This window comes from Orbicella faveolata, unplaced genomic scaffold, assembly GCF_042242905.1.
Source record: "Orbicella faveolata isolate gen_17 unplaced genomic scaffold, um_ofav_v1 contig_35, whole genome shotgun sequence".
Classification (NCBI taxonomy): Eukaryota; Metazoa; Cnidaria; class Anthozoa; order Scleractinia; family Merulinidae; genus Orbicella; species Orbicella faveolata.
The window spans coordinates 14,407,334-14,425,334 of NW_028301564.1; the positions used below are offsets into that span (position 1 = coordinate 14,407,334).

At 39.2% G+C, this 18,001-nt stretch overlaps 1 protein-coding gene across 2 annotated transcripts; it reads left to right on the forward strand.

Annotated features, from left to right (window-relative positions):
* Positions 1-207: 207 nt before the first annotated feature.
* LOC110066393 (medium-chain acyl-CoA ligase ACSF2, mitochondrial-like) lies at positions 208-17,960 on the forward strand. 2 transcript variants are annotated; one of them, XM_089273033.1, is made up of 20 exons: positions 208-397; positions 2,444-2,618; positions 3,726-3,854; positions 4,199-4,252; positions 4,389-4,507; positions 5,453-5,509; positions 6,198-6,315; positions 6,756-6,851; positions 7,239-7,297; positions 8,251-8,340; positions 9,394-9,485; positions 10,081-10,157; positions 10,615-10,722; positions 12,256-12,404; positions 12,524-12,578; positions 14,058-14,144; positions 15,279-15,331; positions 16,308-16,365; positions 16,679-16,747; positions 17,347-17,960. In XM_089273033.1, the coding sequence occupies exons 1-20, from the start codon at positions 252-254 to the stop codon at positions 17,395-17,397; spliced, it is 1,842 nt and encodes a 613-aa protein (XP_089129159.1). In that variant the 5' UTR covers positions 208-251; the 3' UTR covers positions 17,398-17,960. The 2 variants fall into 2 exon arrangements, with proteins under 2 accessions (XP_089129159.1, XP_089129160.1); XM_089273034.1 differs by having other exon boundaries at positions 2,447-2,618.
* Positions 17,961-18,001: the final 41 nt, after the last annotated feature.

Consider the following 18,001-nt stretch of genomic DNA (forward strand, 5'->3'; position numbering starts at 1 on the left):
AAAGAAAACTGCTGTTTTAAATTCTAGAATGGAAACCAAAAGTTAAAAGAGGCTTCTTTGAATTCACTTCACAATGAAGGCAGTTTAGAGCTTGTATACAGAGAGGAAAGTTAAAAATAAACATGATTAAATAGTTAACCCCCTCTTCCGGGTATCGGTTTCAAGTAATCTTTGCATGCTATTGCGTGCCTACTTATTATTGTTAGCCACCAGATCTCTCTCGTTTGCATTCGATTGAGGACAAGATCAAAATGGCAGCGAGTTCAATTGCAGGGCAAAAGGTTTTGAGCTGTGCAGGAAAATGTAGCATTATGCGAATGTACTCTCGATGGATGCAAAGATTTGCTCAACCAGTATCGTGTGGATTTTGCAGAAAGGTGCGGCATTCATCCACGAGGTGAGATCATCTCAAAGTTTAGGAATTCTACTTCAGGCCCGTCCTTAGGAATTATTTGGTTAGAGTAGGCATAGAGTGACGCCGCGCAGGTCTCAGTCGCCTTTCACTGGTGTGGTTTTACAGCGAGATCACGATCGAAACCTCAGCTATGAAGATAACTTCTTATTCTTGCTTTTAGAGGTTCACTGAAATGGTTCTCACTACGTACCATTATTAACAGCTTTCCCAGCTTTTTTCAGTATCACCCAATTAGTGGACTAATGCAAATCCTGCATTTTAATTGGCTACGCTACTAGAACACTATTAGTAATAGTCCTCGAGTAGCGAAATTGGCGCAATTGAGCGTGACGCTTTCTTTTGTTTTATTCCCAAATAAATATATCTTCAACTTGCATTTGCTAACTTTATTATTGCCTTTTCTGTCTGACTAGTTGGGTTATACTAAAACAATTAGACCGTTCGCCCTCAAGGGCCATGGGTCAATAGCCCATTTGTCTTCGCCTCATGGGCTATTTAACAAACTGACATCAGTTTTCCATGTGTCTGTCCTGTTGTTGATCATGAATTTCATTGTAGCATTGTCTAAGTAGCTGTGGATCATGGATCCACAGACTACTTTCACAATGTTATGATGAAATTCATTGTCAATAACAGGACAGGCACATGAAAAACTGACATCAATTTGTTTCTTACGATAACAAATTGTCAAATTGTCTGCTTATCGACAATGAAAATTAGCCAATGAGCATGCAAGAATCTCTGCAGTTGTTGCGGGCTACGGGTCATTTTACGACAACTGCAGAGATTCTCATGTGCTCATTGGCTAATAGTCCAATTGTTAAGTATTCATATGTGTAACTTTTAAATGAAAAAGTACTGTAGGCTTACAGTAAGCTAATTCAATAAATAATTCATTAAACTTTGTTTTCATTATTCTTTTCAGACTTCCGCTCTTCAAGTGAAGAGGTTAATATTCAAAACGAGATTCCTTTCTAAAAATTTGAGTTTTCAGTGGATTTATATTATGTAGGTTTCTGGACTCTGTCTGGCCTGAAATAAACATTTGATAGGTTTTTCTAATTTGCATAAGGTAAAATTATCAGGCAGAAAAGTTTTCTGCTCATCAATAGGTTTTAAGAGATGTGGTGGCCTGGCATTTACTGCCCTGAACTTCTGATAATTTGAGCGGCACAGCTCGAGTCTCAGAGATACCCAACAAAGTTTTAAACGACTCAAACTCAAACCAAAATCCAAACCCTTACCCATTTATATACTGGTACCATTTTGGACAGATAAGGAAACCTGTTCATATTCCTTTGATAGAAAATGGTAACCCTTTTGGGAGTAAATTGTGTCCGGAGCCAGTTTTCCTGCTATTTTTGAAATTTCACATTTTCTTTCTTTGCATTTTCTTGTTTACAGATTTTTATTTTACTTTGCATTAATATTCAAATAGAGCTAATTTCTAATTCCTGAAGTTTTGAGGTGGGGTCATATAGGTAGATTTGGAGAAAAATGTCATTAAACATACATGTACTAGTGCCCAGTCTCTCCTAGGCACTTGCTCATTCAATTTTTCCATTTATTGATGTTTAAATTGTTCAGTTATCACATGTAATGGTATTAAGAATAAGAAAACAGTAATTGGAGAAAGGAAAAACTTCTTGGAACAATTTTTCGAAAGAGCTAAAGGTTGGCCTCCTACTATCCATCAAAACTGTAGTAAGATACCTTAAACACTTACTGTGGATGGTTTGCTTGGGCGACTTTCAGGATGAATTTCAGCAATCTTGTGTCGTCACTTATATTTATTCACACATAATATGGTTAAAATGTAGGCTAGATATAAGGCAGGTATTTTATTTTATGTCCATACCCTTCCCCTCCCCTAGGGAAGGGCTTTTCTTGAGTGGGTAAAAGAAATCAGGTTATTTCTTAGGTGGTTAATTTTGATCCACCTTATCAACAGACATAAAATGGACAATTTGCCTCTAAGAAAATGAAAATACTCTACAGCTATTTACAGTATTTCTCTTTTCCTTCAAGCAGCTCTCACGAGAAACTCCAGTTCAGTTACTGTCAAGGGCTGTCTACAAAGCGTTTTCTTGGTGAAACAATTGGACGAAAACTGGACAAAACTGTAGAAAAATTCCCAGACCGTGAGGCTTATGTCTGCTGTGAAGATAATGAGAGGGCTACATTTGCCAAATTCCAAGAGGAGGTATTAATAATAGTTTACAGCATTCATTAGAGAAACAAAAACAGTGAGTCAGACTTAATTTGTTTGACCATCACTCTTCACTGACTTTGGTTTCTGGCTGTCTATTTCCTTTAGTTAGTTGTTAAAAATTCTGCTGTTTTGAACTACACAGGAACAGGAAATAATCTAAGACTAAATAAAACTACTGATAAAGAGAGGTTAGGGGTTGATTCAAGAAGGCTAAGTTAAATGCAGTAATAAATTAATAGTACTGGTATATTGAACCAGCTAGGGAACCTTCAAAGTTTTTGCAAAGTATTGAAGTAGGTATAGGCTTTTGTTTATTTTTGGAGTAGCTGGCTACAGAATCAGGAAAATCAGGAATGATCATGAGTTGGACTATGATTTTTGCTTGAACCAGGTTACTTGTGACCACCCTGAAGTTATGAAAAATTGAACTGAACTGGAGTTATCAAGATATTTTGATCATTCTCATTCACATAAAAGCCACGTCACCACTATTGACCAAATTGGATAACTATGTTCATTTGCAGCAATCACCCAGTTGGTTATTTAAGCCCCCATGGGAGATTCCCAGAACCTTATATACACACACTGCATGCAAATCTTGCTCTTCTCACAAGTACAACAGCTAAAGCAAGTTTCTCCACCCACCTCCCCTTTAGTGATGCTGGCAATTTCCTTCCTTCCAGCTTACTATGCCTTTTGCAGAATTTTTTCACCCATAATGCAACCTTTATTAGGCATAGAGTGGCTATTATGCGAATGTGAATTCATAGCTCTTCATGGTGAGAATACGTCTGCGAGATCTATGTGTTCTGAATTCTAATTTCTTTGCAAATAGGTGGTTCAAATGAAAAATAACTATCAGTAAATGAGTGGGACTGTAAGAAAAAGACTTGATTGTTGAAGGTGTAAGTCTACAGGAGTTGTCAGTGTTAATTAGCGTAGGTTCAACTGTATGCATAGTATATTCTCTTGCAAGATCAAGAGATTGAATGTAAGATTCACGGTCAGGAAAGGAGAAAAAGGTGTCCTTATGCATCCACTTTCATCCTGTTTTAATATCTGCATAAGCATTGATTGACAATATTGTGTTATATTCAGGTGGATGATCTTGCTGCAGGACTTCTTGCCATGGGCTTAAAAAGAGGTGACCGTGTGGGAATATGGGGTCCTAACATGAGAGAATGGGTCATCACTCAGTTTGCTACTGCTAAAGCTGGATTGATACTGGTAAGTTCAAAACTGTGGTTAGTTTTAAATTGTTCCAGTTAATATAGGATTTGTTTAGTAGTAAAATTTTGGTGGCTACTGTTGTAATGGCATATTGTTTATGCCCAGTTCACACTCAAGTATTCACAACATAAGCATAAGCATAAGCATAAGCATAAGCATAAGAAAATGGAAAAAGTTCCATTCCTCGTGCTTATGCTTATGCTTATGCTTATGTAACCCCGGTTCACACACATATTTTTCTTATGCTTATGTTTATGCTTATGCTTATTCTCATGTCAAAGTGCGAACCAGCCTTTATGGATTAAATTTTACACTATTGTCTCGTTGTTTCATAATTCTAGGTTAACATAAATCCTGCTTATCAAATTCCAGAGGTGGAGTATGCTCTGAAAAAGGTATTTAATAAGTACCATGATAATAATAAATTAATTTCCAAGGATAAAATAGTTAATACTTGTTATTTTGATTTTTACAAATGCAGTAATGTTTCAGACTAAAATGTTGATAATGTTTAATATTTAATAATCTTAGGTCAGCTGCAAAGCTCTCATCATGGCTGACCAGTTCAAAACACAGGATTACTACAACATGCTAATTCACTTTGTACATGAGCTGCCACATTCAAAAACAGGAGATCTCTTCAGTGAAAGGTCAACTGTTTCAAATGAAATTCAATTATGAAGCATGTAAAAAAATGTATGTTTTGAATGAGTTTAGTCTAATTAATTAATTATTTTCTTTCAGACAGACAGACAGGCAAACAAACAGACAGACAGGCAGACAGACAGAAACACTGACAGACTGACAGACATGCAGGTAAACAGGCAGGCAGTCAGACAGACAGGTAGGCAGGCAGACAAGCAGACAGACAGACAGGGCGACAAACAGACAAACAGACAGGCAGACAGACAGGCAGACAGACAGACAGGAAGACAGGCAGTCAGACAAGCAGACAGACAGACAGGCAGTCATACAGGCAGACACTGAAGATAGTGATTTATTCAGTGGATGGCATTATCCACAGTTTAAACAAATATTTTTGTCATAGTGCCATTGGCAAATACACCGACTTCTTCTGTGACAACCTTATTTCAGAGACTCCCCTCAGAGTCACTCATTTAGATTTTTTCTTTTTCAAATGGCTTGAAGTTACCATGGACACTTAGTGATGCTTGCATTATGGTAGAAACAGGCAGACAGGTACAAAGTCGCATTTAAAGGTAGTGAATCAATGTAAATTTATTGTCTACTTTTAATTTTTTTTAAATGTTGAGATTAGGTGTTCAGATAATTTGTTGAGGTGGGTGTTGGGTGACCTTGACTTAGTTTTACTAGAAATAAATATAGAACCTGTGTCTGCAAGAGCTTCAGTTAGTCCAGTCGTGGCCTCTCTGTCTCTCTCCTGAGAGTGTTGCATTGCATGACAGTGAGAGGGCCAGGACTGCACTAGACACTCACAAAGTTCGGTAATCAAGGATAAGGTTGATTTGATCTCCCAACCAGTTAACTAGAAAGTGAAACAAGTACTCTAAGTGTGCTAGTAAAGTTACATTTATGCCAATGTATGCTAATATTATCATGACTATCTTTCACAGAGTTCCTGATCTTAAGCTGGTTGTGATGGCAAGCAAGGATCATGAAAGAACTTTTAGGTTAATTTTATAATTTGTTGATTTCTGAGCCAAACCTTCCCAAGCTGGCATCACTAGGAAATTTAAGTAACCACGAAAGCGATGTGGAGGACAATATTGCCAGTTATAAAAATTAATTTATATTTTGCCTATGAATCTCATGATACTCTCAATTAAGTCATTTACTTTCATTTTGTTAATCGCTGTCAAAACTACATGTATCATGAATAATCTAGAACACAGCAATAAATTTGAAAATTAGCTATCATGGTTCATGTTCAACAGCTAATGCAGAATTTGGTCATTTCCTGTTGTTGTTTAGCAGAGGACGGCAAAGAAATGTACCAAGAATTATAATGCACATGCACAACCATTGTTCTGCTCATTAAACCTTTTGTTTAACAATGTTCCTGTTGACATTGCCATCATGGTTTTCCAAAACTTGCTATTGGTAGGTGTAGATCTAAGAAAAATGGTCACCGATTTCCAAAACAATGAATGCCGAAGGCGCAAGTTTGTAGAGGGGTCCAGGGCTGTGCTAGCCCAGGAAGTGTTTTGGATTTTAACTCCCTAAAGTTCCTTTCCCTGGGTTTCTGTAGTAGGTCATTCCAAAAAGTCTGACCTTTTACTGTAAAATGGTGGAAACAGGCACGGGGCCACACCTGATAAGGAGGAAGTGATAATGATTGTCTCTGGTGTTTAATTGTAGCGGCACAATGGCATTTCAAGAGTTAATGGAAACAGGAGGGGCAAAAGAAAAAAGAGAGTTACGCAAATTACAAAATGAACTTCAAAGCGACGATCCAATTAACATTCAGTTCACTTCCGTAAGTAACACTTCATTTTCAATTTAAGGGTAAACATTAAAAACAGCATCCTGACTTTTTCAAGTTTAGTTAATTTGTATTCAGTGTCATTTATCATACTCTGAAATCATGCTTGTTTGTTAGGTGGCAGAGAGTTTGCCAATACAGGACTGTTGCTGTATCAATTAGAAGTTTAAAACTCAAAGCTTAAAAAAAAAATGAACAGAATTACCAAAATACTATGACCCGGCCCTTTTAAGCTGAGGACTATTCTCATTTTGGTTCACCAGATTTATGGGGATTTACATCACAATGGGTAGCAGCAAAATACCTGTATTGTGTACAACAGTGGAGAAAGTTTGAGCTAGATAGTTTTATGACTCATGCTCTGCCAAGGTAATTGATCATTTTACTTGAAAGGTCTTTTTGCTAATGCTAAATATCTTCTGTATTTTTAACAGGGCACAACTGGAAATCCCAAAGGTGCTACATTATCCCACCATTCAATTCTTAACAATGCATATTTTGTTGGAGAAATTTTAAATTACGAAAATCAGGTACTGTCTTGTTCAGTTTAAATTTCACAGAATTCATTCAGTGAAAAGGCCACAAACCAATGGTTTGACTTCTGCACTGCTGGTGCAGTGCTCTTTCAACTGAGCTATCAAGCCATCCGGGAGCTGGTCACGTTATAAGTTTGTAATGTACCTGTAAATGGTGAAGAATGTAAGCGAATATATCAAAGATATTTTTGAACTGCGGAGAAAGATATGAAGACATGGATGATCATCGCAGTTATATACAAGACTTAAGCAGTTGTGAAATTAAAGCCTGAGAAAAATTCAGGCTTGAACAGGATTCGAACCCATGACCTGTGCGACACCAGTGTGCTGTTTATCATGTCTTGCCTGTGTTACTTTGTATTGATCATGACACTTTTTTAGTATTCTAGAATATGCATCCCTGTTCCTCTTTATCACTGTTTTGGAATGGTGCTTGGAAGGTAAGTTGTACTATGCTGCTACACTGTAGATCATCAACCCATGTCACAAGTGATGCATGTGAAAATGTGACCTAAGTAAAGCAGCGGCAGTCTCCTTGTTCAACTCAGACTCACTTGCACTGGTTTGTGGTCTGTTAGTCTTGCCCGTGAACCAAATTTTCAACGCGCACTACAAGAAATCCACTCAGACGGTTTCTCAGTAAGCCAAAAATGTGTACTCCACTCCATTACAAGTCCCTCCCTCCCACCCTACCTCCTACATTGCAGAAAGGTTTTCTGGAAATTCGCCATTATCCATGTTTATATGCCCAGGTTGGGAGACGTACTGTGTAAGTAAAGTAAAAAGTGTCTTGGGTCCAAGAACACGCTACAGGGGTAACAGACAAGGTTGGAAGTCTAAACTCAACTTCCCACCGCAAGTCTGATGTAAGAGGCCAGCACTTTCCACTTTACCCATACTTCTGCCATGATATATACCGTTAGATAATGATTCGATTCAACCCTCTCCTTCCAATAAGCACCTCCTTTCTATTGAGCGCTCCCTCTTCAGTGCTGCTTTTGCAATAAGCGTCCTTTCCAACAACAGTCTACATAGCAAAAGTGACATTCAGGACATTGACATAGAATAGACTGATTGGACGAATGAGTTATGAACTCTGCTTTCTCATCTGAAGGTAAGATTGAACATTACTATCAGAACTCATTTTGTTACAGTTCTTGAGTCAAAGCAGCTGTTGCTTTTGATTGAAGTATTGAACCACATCCAGATTACATGTTCATAAAGAAATAAGTGTCCCACCCCTAATAAGTGCCCTCCCCAATAAGCACCCCCAAAAGTAAATTAGTGCCCCGGGCACTAAATCGAATCATTGCGGTATTTGATGCTATAGGCTGAGCAAGTCTATAATTGGTTTAAAAATAGTCGGCACTAACTTTCCAACATTGTGTTTCAGTTTAATGAGTATCACATATGGAACAACGTCAGTTTACCCATCACGAGGGTTTGACCCGGGAGCTGTTCTGACAGCTGTTCAACAGGAAAAGTAAGTTTCAACTTACATTTTGAAAGATGTACGGGCTCGTTTGTTGAAATAAATTTACAATTTTTAGGGAGGAGGCTACATCAGCCATAACAGGTTTTTTGGCATTTGGAGATAATGGTTTTTGTGGAGGGAGAAAAGCGGAGAATCCGGAGAAAAGCCGTCGGAGTGAAGCGAGAGCCAACAACCAACTCAACCCACATATGGCGCCAGGCCAGAATCGAAACCAGGTCACATTGGTGGGAAGCGAGTGCTCTCACCACTGCGCCATCCCTGCTCCCCGAAATGAAAGTTTTCTTTACCTTTTTCTGGAAATTATAGAATCTTTGATTTGTGATGACCTCTGTGCGTTTTTTTAAAAATGATAACGGTTTTGTTCCGCTTTGTTGGATTAATTTATTTCTACTCCGGCTTGTTGACGAAGAAACGTTGCGTTTGGATGCACAATAAGTGTAATTTCACTTTGATTGCCTCGCTCACCCAAAATAGGATAGCATGCCTCTGTCGACTAAGCATTGAAATTCAGAATCGCATCGACTGAAATTTGTCATTTTAGACCCCGACCACACCACGCCGGAGAAATTTGAAAACGCAGCTTTATTTCTACGGTTAAGTCTACCGTCCACACTAATCAGTCACGAAAACGGAGCTTTTCGAAAACGCTCTTCATTGTTATGCGCTCTTCAAACCGGAGGAATTTGAAAACGCCGGTTTTGTGTTTTAGTGCGGGCGGAAAACACGGAGCTTTTCGAAAATGATGACATCACGACAATCATGTGATTTCCCTGCCCAACTTTTCCTCAAATACAAATCCAAAATGACCGCTGATTGTCGCGTTTTTAAATTTCTCCGGCGTAGTGTGGATAGAAACATCTGATACGTTTTTAGAGTGAAAACACCGGTTTTAAATTTCTCTGGCGTAGAATTGACGTGGCCTGTAACTGTATGCCATAGTTAGCTGCGGGCCCATATTTTAAAAGTGAACAAGTTATTGCCCATTGGTAGGTTGACGTTTTGGCTAATCAGCATTTTTCTTTTTGTTTCTTCTGTTTTCAGGTGTACTTCACTGTACGGTACCCCGACGATGTTCATTGATGTTCTTAATCACCCCGCTTTAGACAAGTTTGATTGCAGCAGTCTGTATACAGGTCAGTAAGTGAAAATAGTGTAATGTTTTAGCAGCTTTTGTTAGACTACACATATACTTGTGTTGTTTGAATTCAAGCGTAAATAGGTCAGAGGACATGGCAAAGAATTGGCGTGACGAGCGAATCTCTTTCCAAAACAGACCACAACTACGTTTTTTCAACCCTTTTCATCAGTTACTTATTTCACGACAAGCTTTATTGGTTTACCTGGGCTTCCTTTCCTTATACATTGATATTTTGTAAATATATTTATAAATGGCAAAAAGTAAAACAAACAAAACAAGTTCTTATTGGTTATGTTACGTTGTTTGTTGTGTTGCTGTTGTTGTTTAGCTCTTTAACTGTCAGGCAACTCCCTAAACAAACCAATCAGAACTGGCTAAACCAGAAATTGCTCACGTGAGTTTTCCAGCGCTCGCCACGCAGATGCCAAGCGCGGGAAATTCGTGTCATGTCGTTGAACAGTCGTATTCTGTACTATTTTGCCGGCACCGGATTGGTTGAAAAATCATCATCCTTGTTGTGATTGACCAGAGCATGTTACGCAAGTTTTTCAGGTAATCAAAGTGTTTTCTTTGTAATTCTTCATTGTCAGGTGTTATGGCGGGCTCACCGTGTCCAATAGAGGTGATGAAACAGATTATGACAAAACTTCACATGCCTCAAGTAACGGTGAGTAATGAGTGTGAACAACACCTCTGACACCGCAAAGTTAGGTAGTTAAATAGTAGTCACGCGAGTGTTGCAAGAAATTTGCCAATCCTTCGTAGGAAACAAAGATGACGGCCGGCTGTACATTTGACCACAATGCCATGCGAACCTTACAAAGCCTCAAAAGTACAAGGAAAGCCATATTTTTGCAACACTTGTCCCTGTGCTAACGAAATTGTATATGCTAGGTTTGAAAGTCTGAGAACTTTTCTGTACGTTTTTACGAGCGTTGTTTAAGTTTTCGTGCGCAAGGAACTATGGCGGGTTAATGTACCAGTCGTCATCTTTTTTCCTATGCAGGATTCGCGATATTTCACTCTGGCGAAGAGCTTGTGTTGTTAAGTTAACTCTGCCTTTTTTCACTGTTTTACTTTATTATAAAATAAAGTAAACATTATTATAAAATTTCTGTTTTCAGATCTGTTATGGTTTGACAGAAACAAGTCCAGTGACAAATCAGACACTCATGGATGACCCAATAGATCTGCGAGTTTCCACAATAGGACGAGTGCATCCCAATAATGAGGTACCAACCTACTACTTCACTCGACACTGAAACTCCTGCTTGAAAATTTGGATGTTGATTAAGGGCCTAGTCACCTCTTGTTGATTCGCTCTCGTTCGGCACATCAATAATGTTAAATCTTGGTAATCTCTTCCCCAAACCACGTGCGTTTTCGGTCAGGGGTGACCGAACGCGCAACGCTCAAGACGAAATCAAAACTGAAAATAGAAAATCCTGGTTTGGTTTGATCATGCGCATGCGTTCAAGTTTAATAACGTTTTCTGAACATGCGTAGAAAGAGTAGCCGCTAAAACCAATGCTGGCTTACTTTTCGATTTCTCCCAGAGGTCTAGTGCTAACTAAAAGGATCGCGACCGGGAACGAAATTGATAACTTCGAAATTTCACTCGAAATATTCCAATTCGTCATTTGTTTTTCGTCTCAATCCGGGGGGCGGGGGCACTTCCTATAAATGGGCTAATGGGGATGTGCCGCTGGATGGGGTCGCATTTTCACGTTTGGACTGACTATAATGGGGTCGCCTTTTCAAGCATTTTTTATAGGGTGACTAGAATGGGGTCACACTTTTCCGGGATTTTGAGAGTAAGAAAATTCTGGCAAGTTGTGATTTATAAACGGAAAGATTCGCCGAAAAAAAATGTTACCGTATTTATTGCTGTTGTTTAATATTTGACAAACGGCTCCCATTACATTTCCGGCCTTGAAATCACAACTTAAACATTAACCAGTTGCACAATAGTCCAGAACAAAGTCCACAACCGTGTTACGGTATTTAATTGCTATTCTGCGTCCATCGAAGTTAAGATAACTTGGATCTTCTTTTGCGGTAATAAGCGTTTGATCTCCTTTGCTTGGGACTTGTTTGCTTTAAACGTGACATTGACAGGAACATTAATTCCATCTCCAACACGCCAGCGTCCTTTGGTGTCATCACATGGCTCTGCGGTGACAGTGCTACAAGAGTGTAGTTGTAAAGTAACGTGTTCTTCATTCAGTTTATTAAATGTGTCAATTCATTTTAGAAAGACTTAGTTAAAAGGATTTATACGGTAGACGCAAAAACAGAAAGTGACTAAGTTGGGGTCGTGAAAATTACATTTACCCAAAAGTGACTAAGATAGGGTCTATGATTGGCCATAGAATATGACTATAATGGGGTAGGGGTTCTGAGAGGCCAGCGGCACATACCCAACAAAGATTGACCCAAGTAACCCCCCGGGGTCTCAATCTTTCCCTTCCTTAAAAATCCTTTTTTTTTTTGGTCTGTTTGCTTTTTTTGTTCGTTTTTGGTGTTTTCCTGCTTTCGTTGACCATTTGATGACCCATTAGACTGAAAGCTAAAAGGCAATTTTGTGCATCGCAAAAAGACTCGTATCCTAGCCCACCGTATTGGTTTTGAAAATACCTTACAAAGACTTTGAAATTCTGAACCAACTAAGGGAATTCTTCGTAGTCAATAGGGATCAAACATAAAACATTTTAACTCGCACTTAGAGTGTACATTATTCAGATTTCCGTCTCCGGTTTTTCAAGGCGAAAATCGTGGATGAACACGGTCGTGTTGTACCCATCAATACTGCCGGGGAGATTTGCTTTCGAGGGTACAACGTCATGCTGGGATACTGGGAAGATAAAGAAAAGACTGACGCTTGCATTGAGCCCAGCGGTTGGTTCCATTCCGGGTAAGTCCGTCGTAAAAAAGTTTGGAGAAAAGACGAAAACGTCCTCGCCTGAAAACCTTTTATATGCATTTGAACGCTGCAACTGGTAGTTATTATGTATTCTGTGTTGTCATTTGAAGGGATATGGCAACAATGGACGAAAACGGATACGTTAAAATTATTGGGAGAATAAAGGTATGTTTTCAATAAATTTCCTCCCTTAGAAATTCCAAGCAACAATCGCTCATGCGTCATACTCTGATGAAAATCTTACGAGGATCTTTGAGGATTTTCATTTGCAGTGAAATCACGTCTCACGACCGTGTCATTAATAATCCTGGTAGTTAATCCATTTCTGCAAACATGAACATACTTTACTTGCAAAAAACTTCGGACGATTTTAATTTCGGACAAAAACAGTGTCCGAAAATTTTTAACGGTCCGAATTTTTTAAGGGTCCGAAATTTTAATTGTCCGAATTTTTCCAGTACAGTACAGTGTAAAACTTTGAAGTAGCTCCAAAGCTCCTAGTTTCCTTTATGCCGGGCTTTATGGAGCGAACTCTAGTTGAAACACTGCTTGACATACGTAACGGCTAGATATAATTTGTGTTATTATATCTCTCAGTTAGTACGCGCGCTGTGATTGGTAAATTTAGCGGGCCGAAATCTACTGTACGGCCCGCTAAAATTTAAAGCTGTTTTTGTTGCCAAAATGTTTCGTGATTTATCGCCAAGTGTTCTTAATATTTTTAGCAGATAAAAGTTTAAAACTTCCTTTTGCTTCTGAAATTGTGTATTAAAACCTACTGACAATTTCAAATTGACTAGTTTAGCTTTCGAGGTGCGTCAGAAATTTGAAGCCGTTCTGTGTGAATAGAAATTGTTCCCGAACCCGTCAGACACGCGGTAGAGATATAATAAATATCTTACTAACCTCGTTTTCTCGGTCCGTACTGTAAGTTACGGATCCTCGTTTTTTTCCCCCTTCGATTTATGGCCCGCGCGCTTCGCGCTTGGGCCATCAGATAAATCGATGGGAAAAAACTCGTTCCGTAACTTTCAGTTCGGCCTCGAACTCGGTTAGTAAGAGGTATTTATTTTCTCGTCGGTGTATTCGTAAAACCGATCCTTGAATGCACGGACATTTCTGAACGAGTTCTGTGAACTCCTTGGTGCTCCTTGGGTAAACAAATTACATTTACATTTACATTACAAACCTTGAGGCTTTACTAAACTATCATTTTCATGGATTTTGTTTTCAGTCTAATTCGCGTTTTGTGGGCGTAAATTTACTTAAAGGAGCTCAGTCACGCTTTGCTCATATTGAAAAGTTTAGCCTCAATTTTTAAAATTCGTCGTGTGTAATCCGTGTCAATCTCCTCCATCCTTAGCCATCCTTGTTCCTTTAAAACTTAAAAGCGGTATTTTTTGGCTAAAGTTTGGTATTCAAAGGGTTAAGGATCCAGTTCCTTATCCGATAATTGAAGATCTTTTAATATCTTTAACGATCTCTAACGATCCTTGAAAGATCTTCAACTTTTTAGATCTTTTACAGGCCTTGATCCTGGAAGATCTTTGAAAATCCTACGTGGTATTTTTAACAGGGAAAGCCGAGAAAACAACAGACAAACAATCATTTAAAACGAAATCTTACTTTTCTGTTTTCCTGAAGGACCTGATCATCCGTGGAGGAGAGAACATTTATCCAACAGAAGTGGAACAATTTCTTTACAAACATCCCAAGATACAAGATGTACAGGTACATTTTTAGTTCTAATCGTAAAATTCTCTTACTTATTGTCCAATATTTGTTTCATCAAGGCTCCGTCCAAACAGCGCCGGAGAAATTTGAAAACGCAGCTTCATGTTGGGAATTAGATGTTTGCCTGACTCAACACAACGTTTTCCCGATAAAGTTCGCGCTAAAATCACTCACTCACGATAGACTTTTGAACATATATATTTTGCCTCACACAACGTCCCGAGTTCGATTACAACACACTCTTAGATTCTCTAGAACAAAAGACAAAACAAATCGTACAATGTTTTCTTTGATTGGCTACAGTTACTAACGATGACAGATTCGATGCCTGTCCCTTTCCGGTCAAGTAAACAATCAATTCTAGTCGCGTTAAAAGGGGTTTGATTGTGTAAACACACGATTTGCGACATTCATTTCTACGGTTAGGCCTTTCGTCCACACTAATCCGTCACGAAAACGGAAAACGCTTTTCAAACAGTAGGGATTTGAAAACCCCGGCTTTTCGTTTTCGTGCCGACGGAAAACAATTTGAAAACCTAGCTTTTCGAAAATGATGGCGTCACGATAATCACGTGATTTCCCTGCCCGAGTTTCCCTCAAACACAAATCCAAACTGACCGCTGATTGTTGCGTTTTCGAATTTCTCCGGCGTAGTGTGGACGGAAAACATTTGATGCGTTTTCAGAGTAAAACCTCCGTTTTCAAATTTCTCCGGCGTGGCGTGGACAGGGCCTGAAACATACAACCGCACGTGCAACTTTTACACACTTGTTTGGTATGCCGAACATCTCGGAGAATGCATGACACAGCCAACGCAAAGGTAACAATAAAAATTGATCAAAAACGTTTATTGAGAGCTGATAAAGGTATGGTTCAGGAGATGAATACAAACGATAAACAGTAAACACAACATCCAAGTAAAACTTGGGCAAACCTTTTCGCCATTGTCGTAAAACCTACGATTTACGGTTGAAACAATACAGAACGGACAAAAGATATGACTGGTACGCAACAAATTTATCTTGTGGCTTTTAGCAAAACTGTCGATTCACTAAGCTTCAGTCGTAGAAGAAAGTCCAATTCATAGACAAGGAGTGGTAAAATTGTGTTTCTATTTTCATTTGTCTTCAGGTTATCGGTGTTCCTGACTCCCGATTGGGAGAAGAAGTTTGCGCATGGATCAAGTAAGAATTCAAGTTCTTTAAAATCCTCGTTCGTATAAGCAGAGGTCGAAAAGTGTCTGATTCGCATTCTCCAACGAGCATTAGCGGATACGTTGTGTTGCTTACCAACACGGTAACACGTGTACATGTTTATGTTGCTGAGCAGCTCCTCTTAGGGAACTGTGGGCTCACTCCGTGTAAAATCCTTAGAGGAGGGGTCCTTAACACTACTTCAGGGTTTAAAGATTAAATCAAGCCTTTAATTTCCGTCCTTACAGAACTCTTCTCAGTGTTAGACATACTTTGAAATTGTTAGACTGAAAGTTGTTGGGAGGTGCGGTGGCCTCATGGTCAGTGCGTTCGCCTCTAGATCCGGGTTGGAGGCCTGACCGGGGACATTGTGATCTTGGACAAGACACTTTACTCTCAGAGTACTTCACTTCTCCTAGGTATATAAGTGGGTACCGGCGAATTTAATGCTAGGAGTAACCCTGGAATGGACTAGCATCCTAAAATACTCCTAGTCGCTTCATGCTACAGAAACCGAGATAAGCCGGCGCCAGCCTGATGGGTCACTTGGCTCGTATGCAGACTTTACCTTACCTTTTGGCGCTTTACCTTTCTAACTTTACTTTTCGTCCTTTCAGAACTCTTTTCAGTGTTAGACATAGTTTGATATTGTTAGAGTGAAAGTTGGTGGGCAAAAGCAACTGAGAGAAATGATAAATAATCAAGAATCTGAATTGGAAGCCTAACCTAACCCTTGATTATTTAAGTCTTGCTTTGAGTAATTTAGACTTCGAGTAGTCCCTCTTTCGCTTAGTCCGTCGAGCGAGACGCCAAAGAAAACCGCGAGAAAAAATGGCCGCGCGAGATACTGGGGGCGAGAAGCGCGCCATTTTTTCTCGCGGTTTTCTTTCGCGTCTCGCTCGACGGACTAAGCGAAAGAGGAACTACTCGTAGCCTATGAACAATTTGGCCTGGATGATACTTTCAGATTGCATGCTGGTGAATCAGCTACACAGGAGGAAATCAAAGAGTTCTGTAAAGGGCAGGTAAGTTATGAAGAGTATTTGATTTAAAAACGTATTTCTTTTTGTTTGGTCTCCTTCGCATTTATGTTGTGTGACGGCACAAGTTTGGTTCATCACGCAATGCTCCGTGACGTCTCAAACAACGGCTGCTGCTAAAGAGATTAACTTCCTGCAAGCAAATCACTTTTAATTCGTTCTTTCTCAGATCTCTTGTGCTAGTTCAACAAAGCTAAGTATTAGATAGACACGGCTGGTGTGCATTCCAGGCTTTGGTTGATCGAGCTAGTGTGTGCAGCAACCTGTCTGATGAAATCTCTGTTTGGTTATTTTTCAGATTGCTCATTTTAAGATTCCTCGTTATATCAAGTTCACTGATGAATTTCCCCTCACTGTAACAGGAAAGGTAAGGACATAGTCGTATTACCCAGGGGAAGAAAGGATGGGAAAGGACTTCTGTAATGTACGACGGAGTTATTTTTTTAGGAATGATTTCTCTCTCAGGCAGACGCCTGCCTAAGATTGGCGTCTTCAAAGATGACACATCTCTTAGTCAGACACGTTTATAGTTCTCGATGTAACCCTGAAACAAACAGTTCTCTAACATGGACACCTCTCTGAAATATCGACCTCTCTGAGGCAAACCGTTGCAGGGCCGTAGCCTGTGAAAATTCTTATAACCCAGGTCATAGTTGGTCGAATACTGGATAACGTTATCCACCGGATTAATCGCTATCCAGTGGATAAGTGTTAACAAGACAAACCACGCTATCCGCTGGACAGTGATTTATCCAGTGGATAGCGTTATCCACCTTTCGAACAACCCGGGCCAGAAACCTGAGAAAACATCGTGTATTTGTTAAATTACTTCGGTTTTCTTATTTATTTACTACTTTATACTGAGTTAGCGCCAGTTCTGAGCGAGTTCGTTTCATGGAGTTGACTATGCTGAACTCTCAGTTTACAAAGGAAGGGAGTGACTCGTGCTTTTCTTGTGTTAACCAGGTTAAGAAGTTTGTGATGAGAGAGATAACAAAAGAAGAGCTGGACCTCTGAACAAGGACAATCGGAGTCGTCGAGAAACTCGAGAATTGTACAGAGCCGCATAGGGGATCATTTGCGGCGCTCTACAGGATCAATCGATGTTCTCCTTCTTCATGATGGCTGGACCACGCTACACACACTTCAGTATATATATTTGGAACGTTTTAATTATAGTCGTTTCACTGTTCGAGTCACTGCTTGGCTAATTTCGTCGCCTTGAATATGGATCACAAAAAAAATATAAATAAATTCTCTCCTAATCCCTATACCCTTGGGTAACATGAAATTTTTACCCTTCTGTGTATTTTGATTTGGATTTTGCATGGCTTGAATACATAAACTGTCGGATAAATTTACGCTTAGAAGGAACGTAAAAGCCCCTTGAAGATACTTTTATTATTTTATTACAACGCGTGAAGAGCAGTTTGTAATAATAAAAGAATAAATGAAAAATGATTGCGGTACATGTATACGACTTCATGTATTATTATTTCGTCAACAGAGCACCTCTCGCAAAATGTCCTGGATTTAATTTGAAAAAACCAAATAAACTCCAGAAACGTAGTTAAAGTTTGTATATTTGTATGTTTGGTTGTTTTTTGTGTTTTGTTTTGTT

Coding starts and splice junctions, on each gene's coding strand:
- LOC110066393 (XM_089273033.1), top strand. CDS start 252: ATGGCAGCGAGTTCAATTGCAGGGCAAAAGGTTTTGAGCTGTGCAGGA. Junction 3,855..4,198: donor CTAAAGCTGGATTGATACTG/GTAAGTTCAAAA, acceptor TCATAATTCTAG/GTTAACATAAATCCTGCTTA. Junction 12,579..14,057: donor AAATTATTGGGAGAATAAAG/GTATGTTTTCAA, acceptor GTTTTCCTGAAG/GACCTGATCATCCGTGGAGG.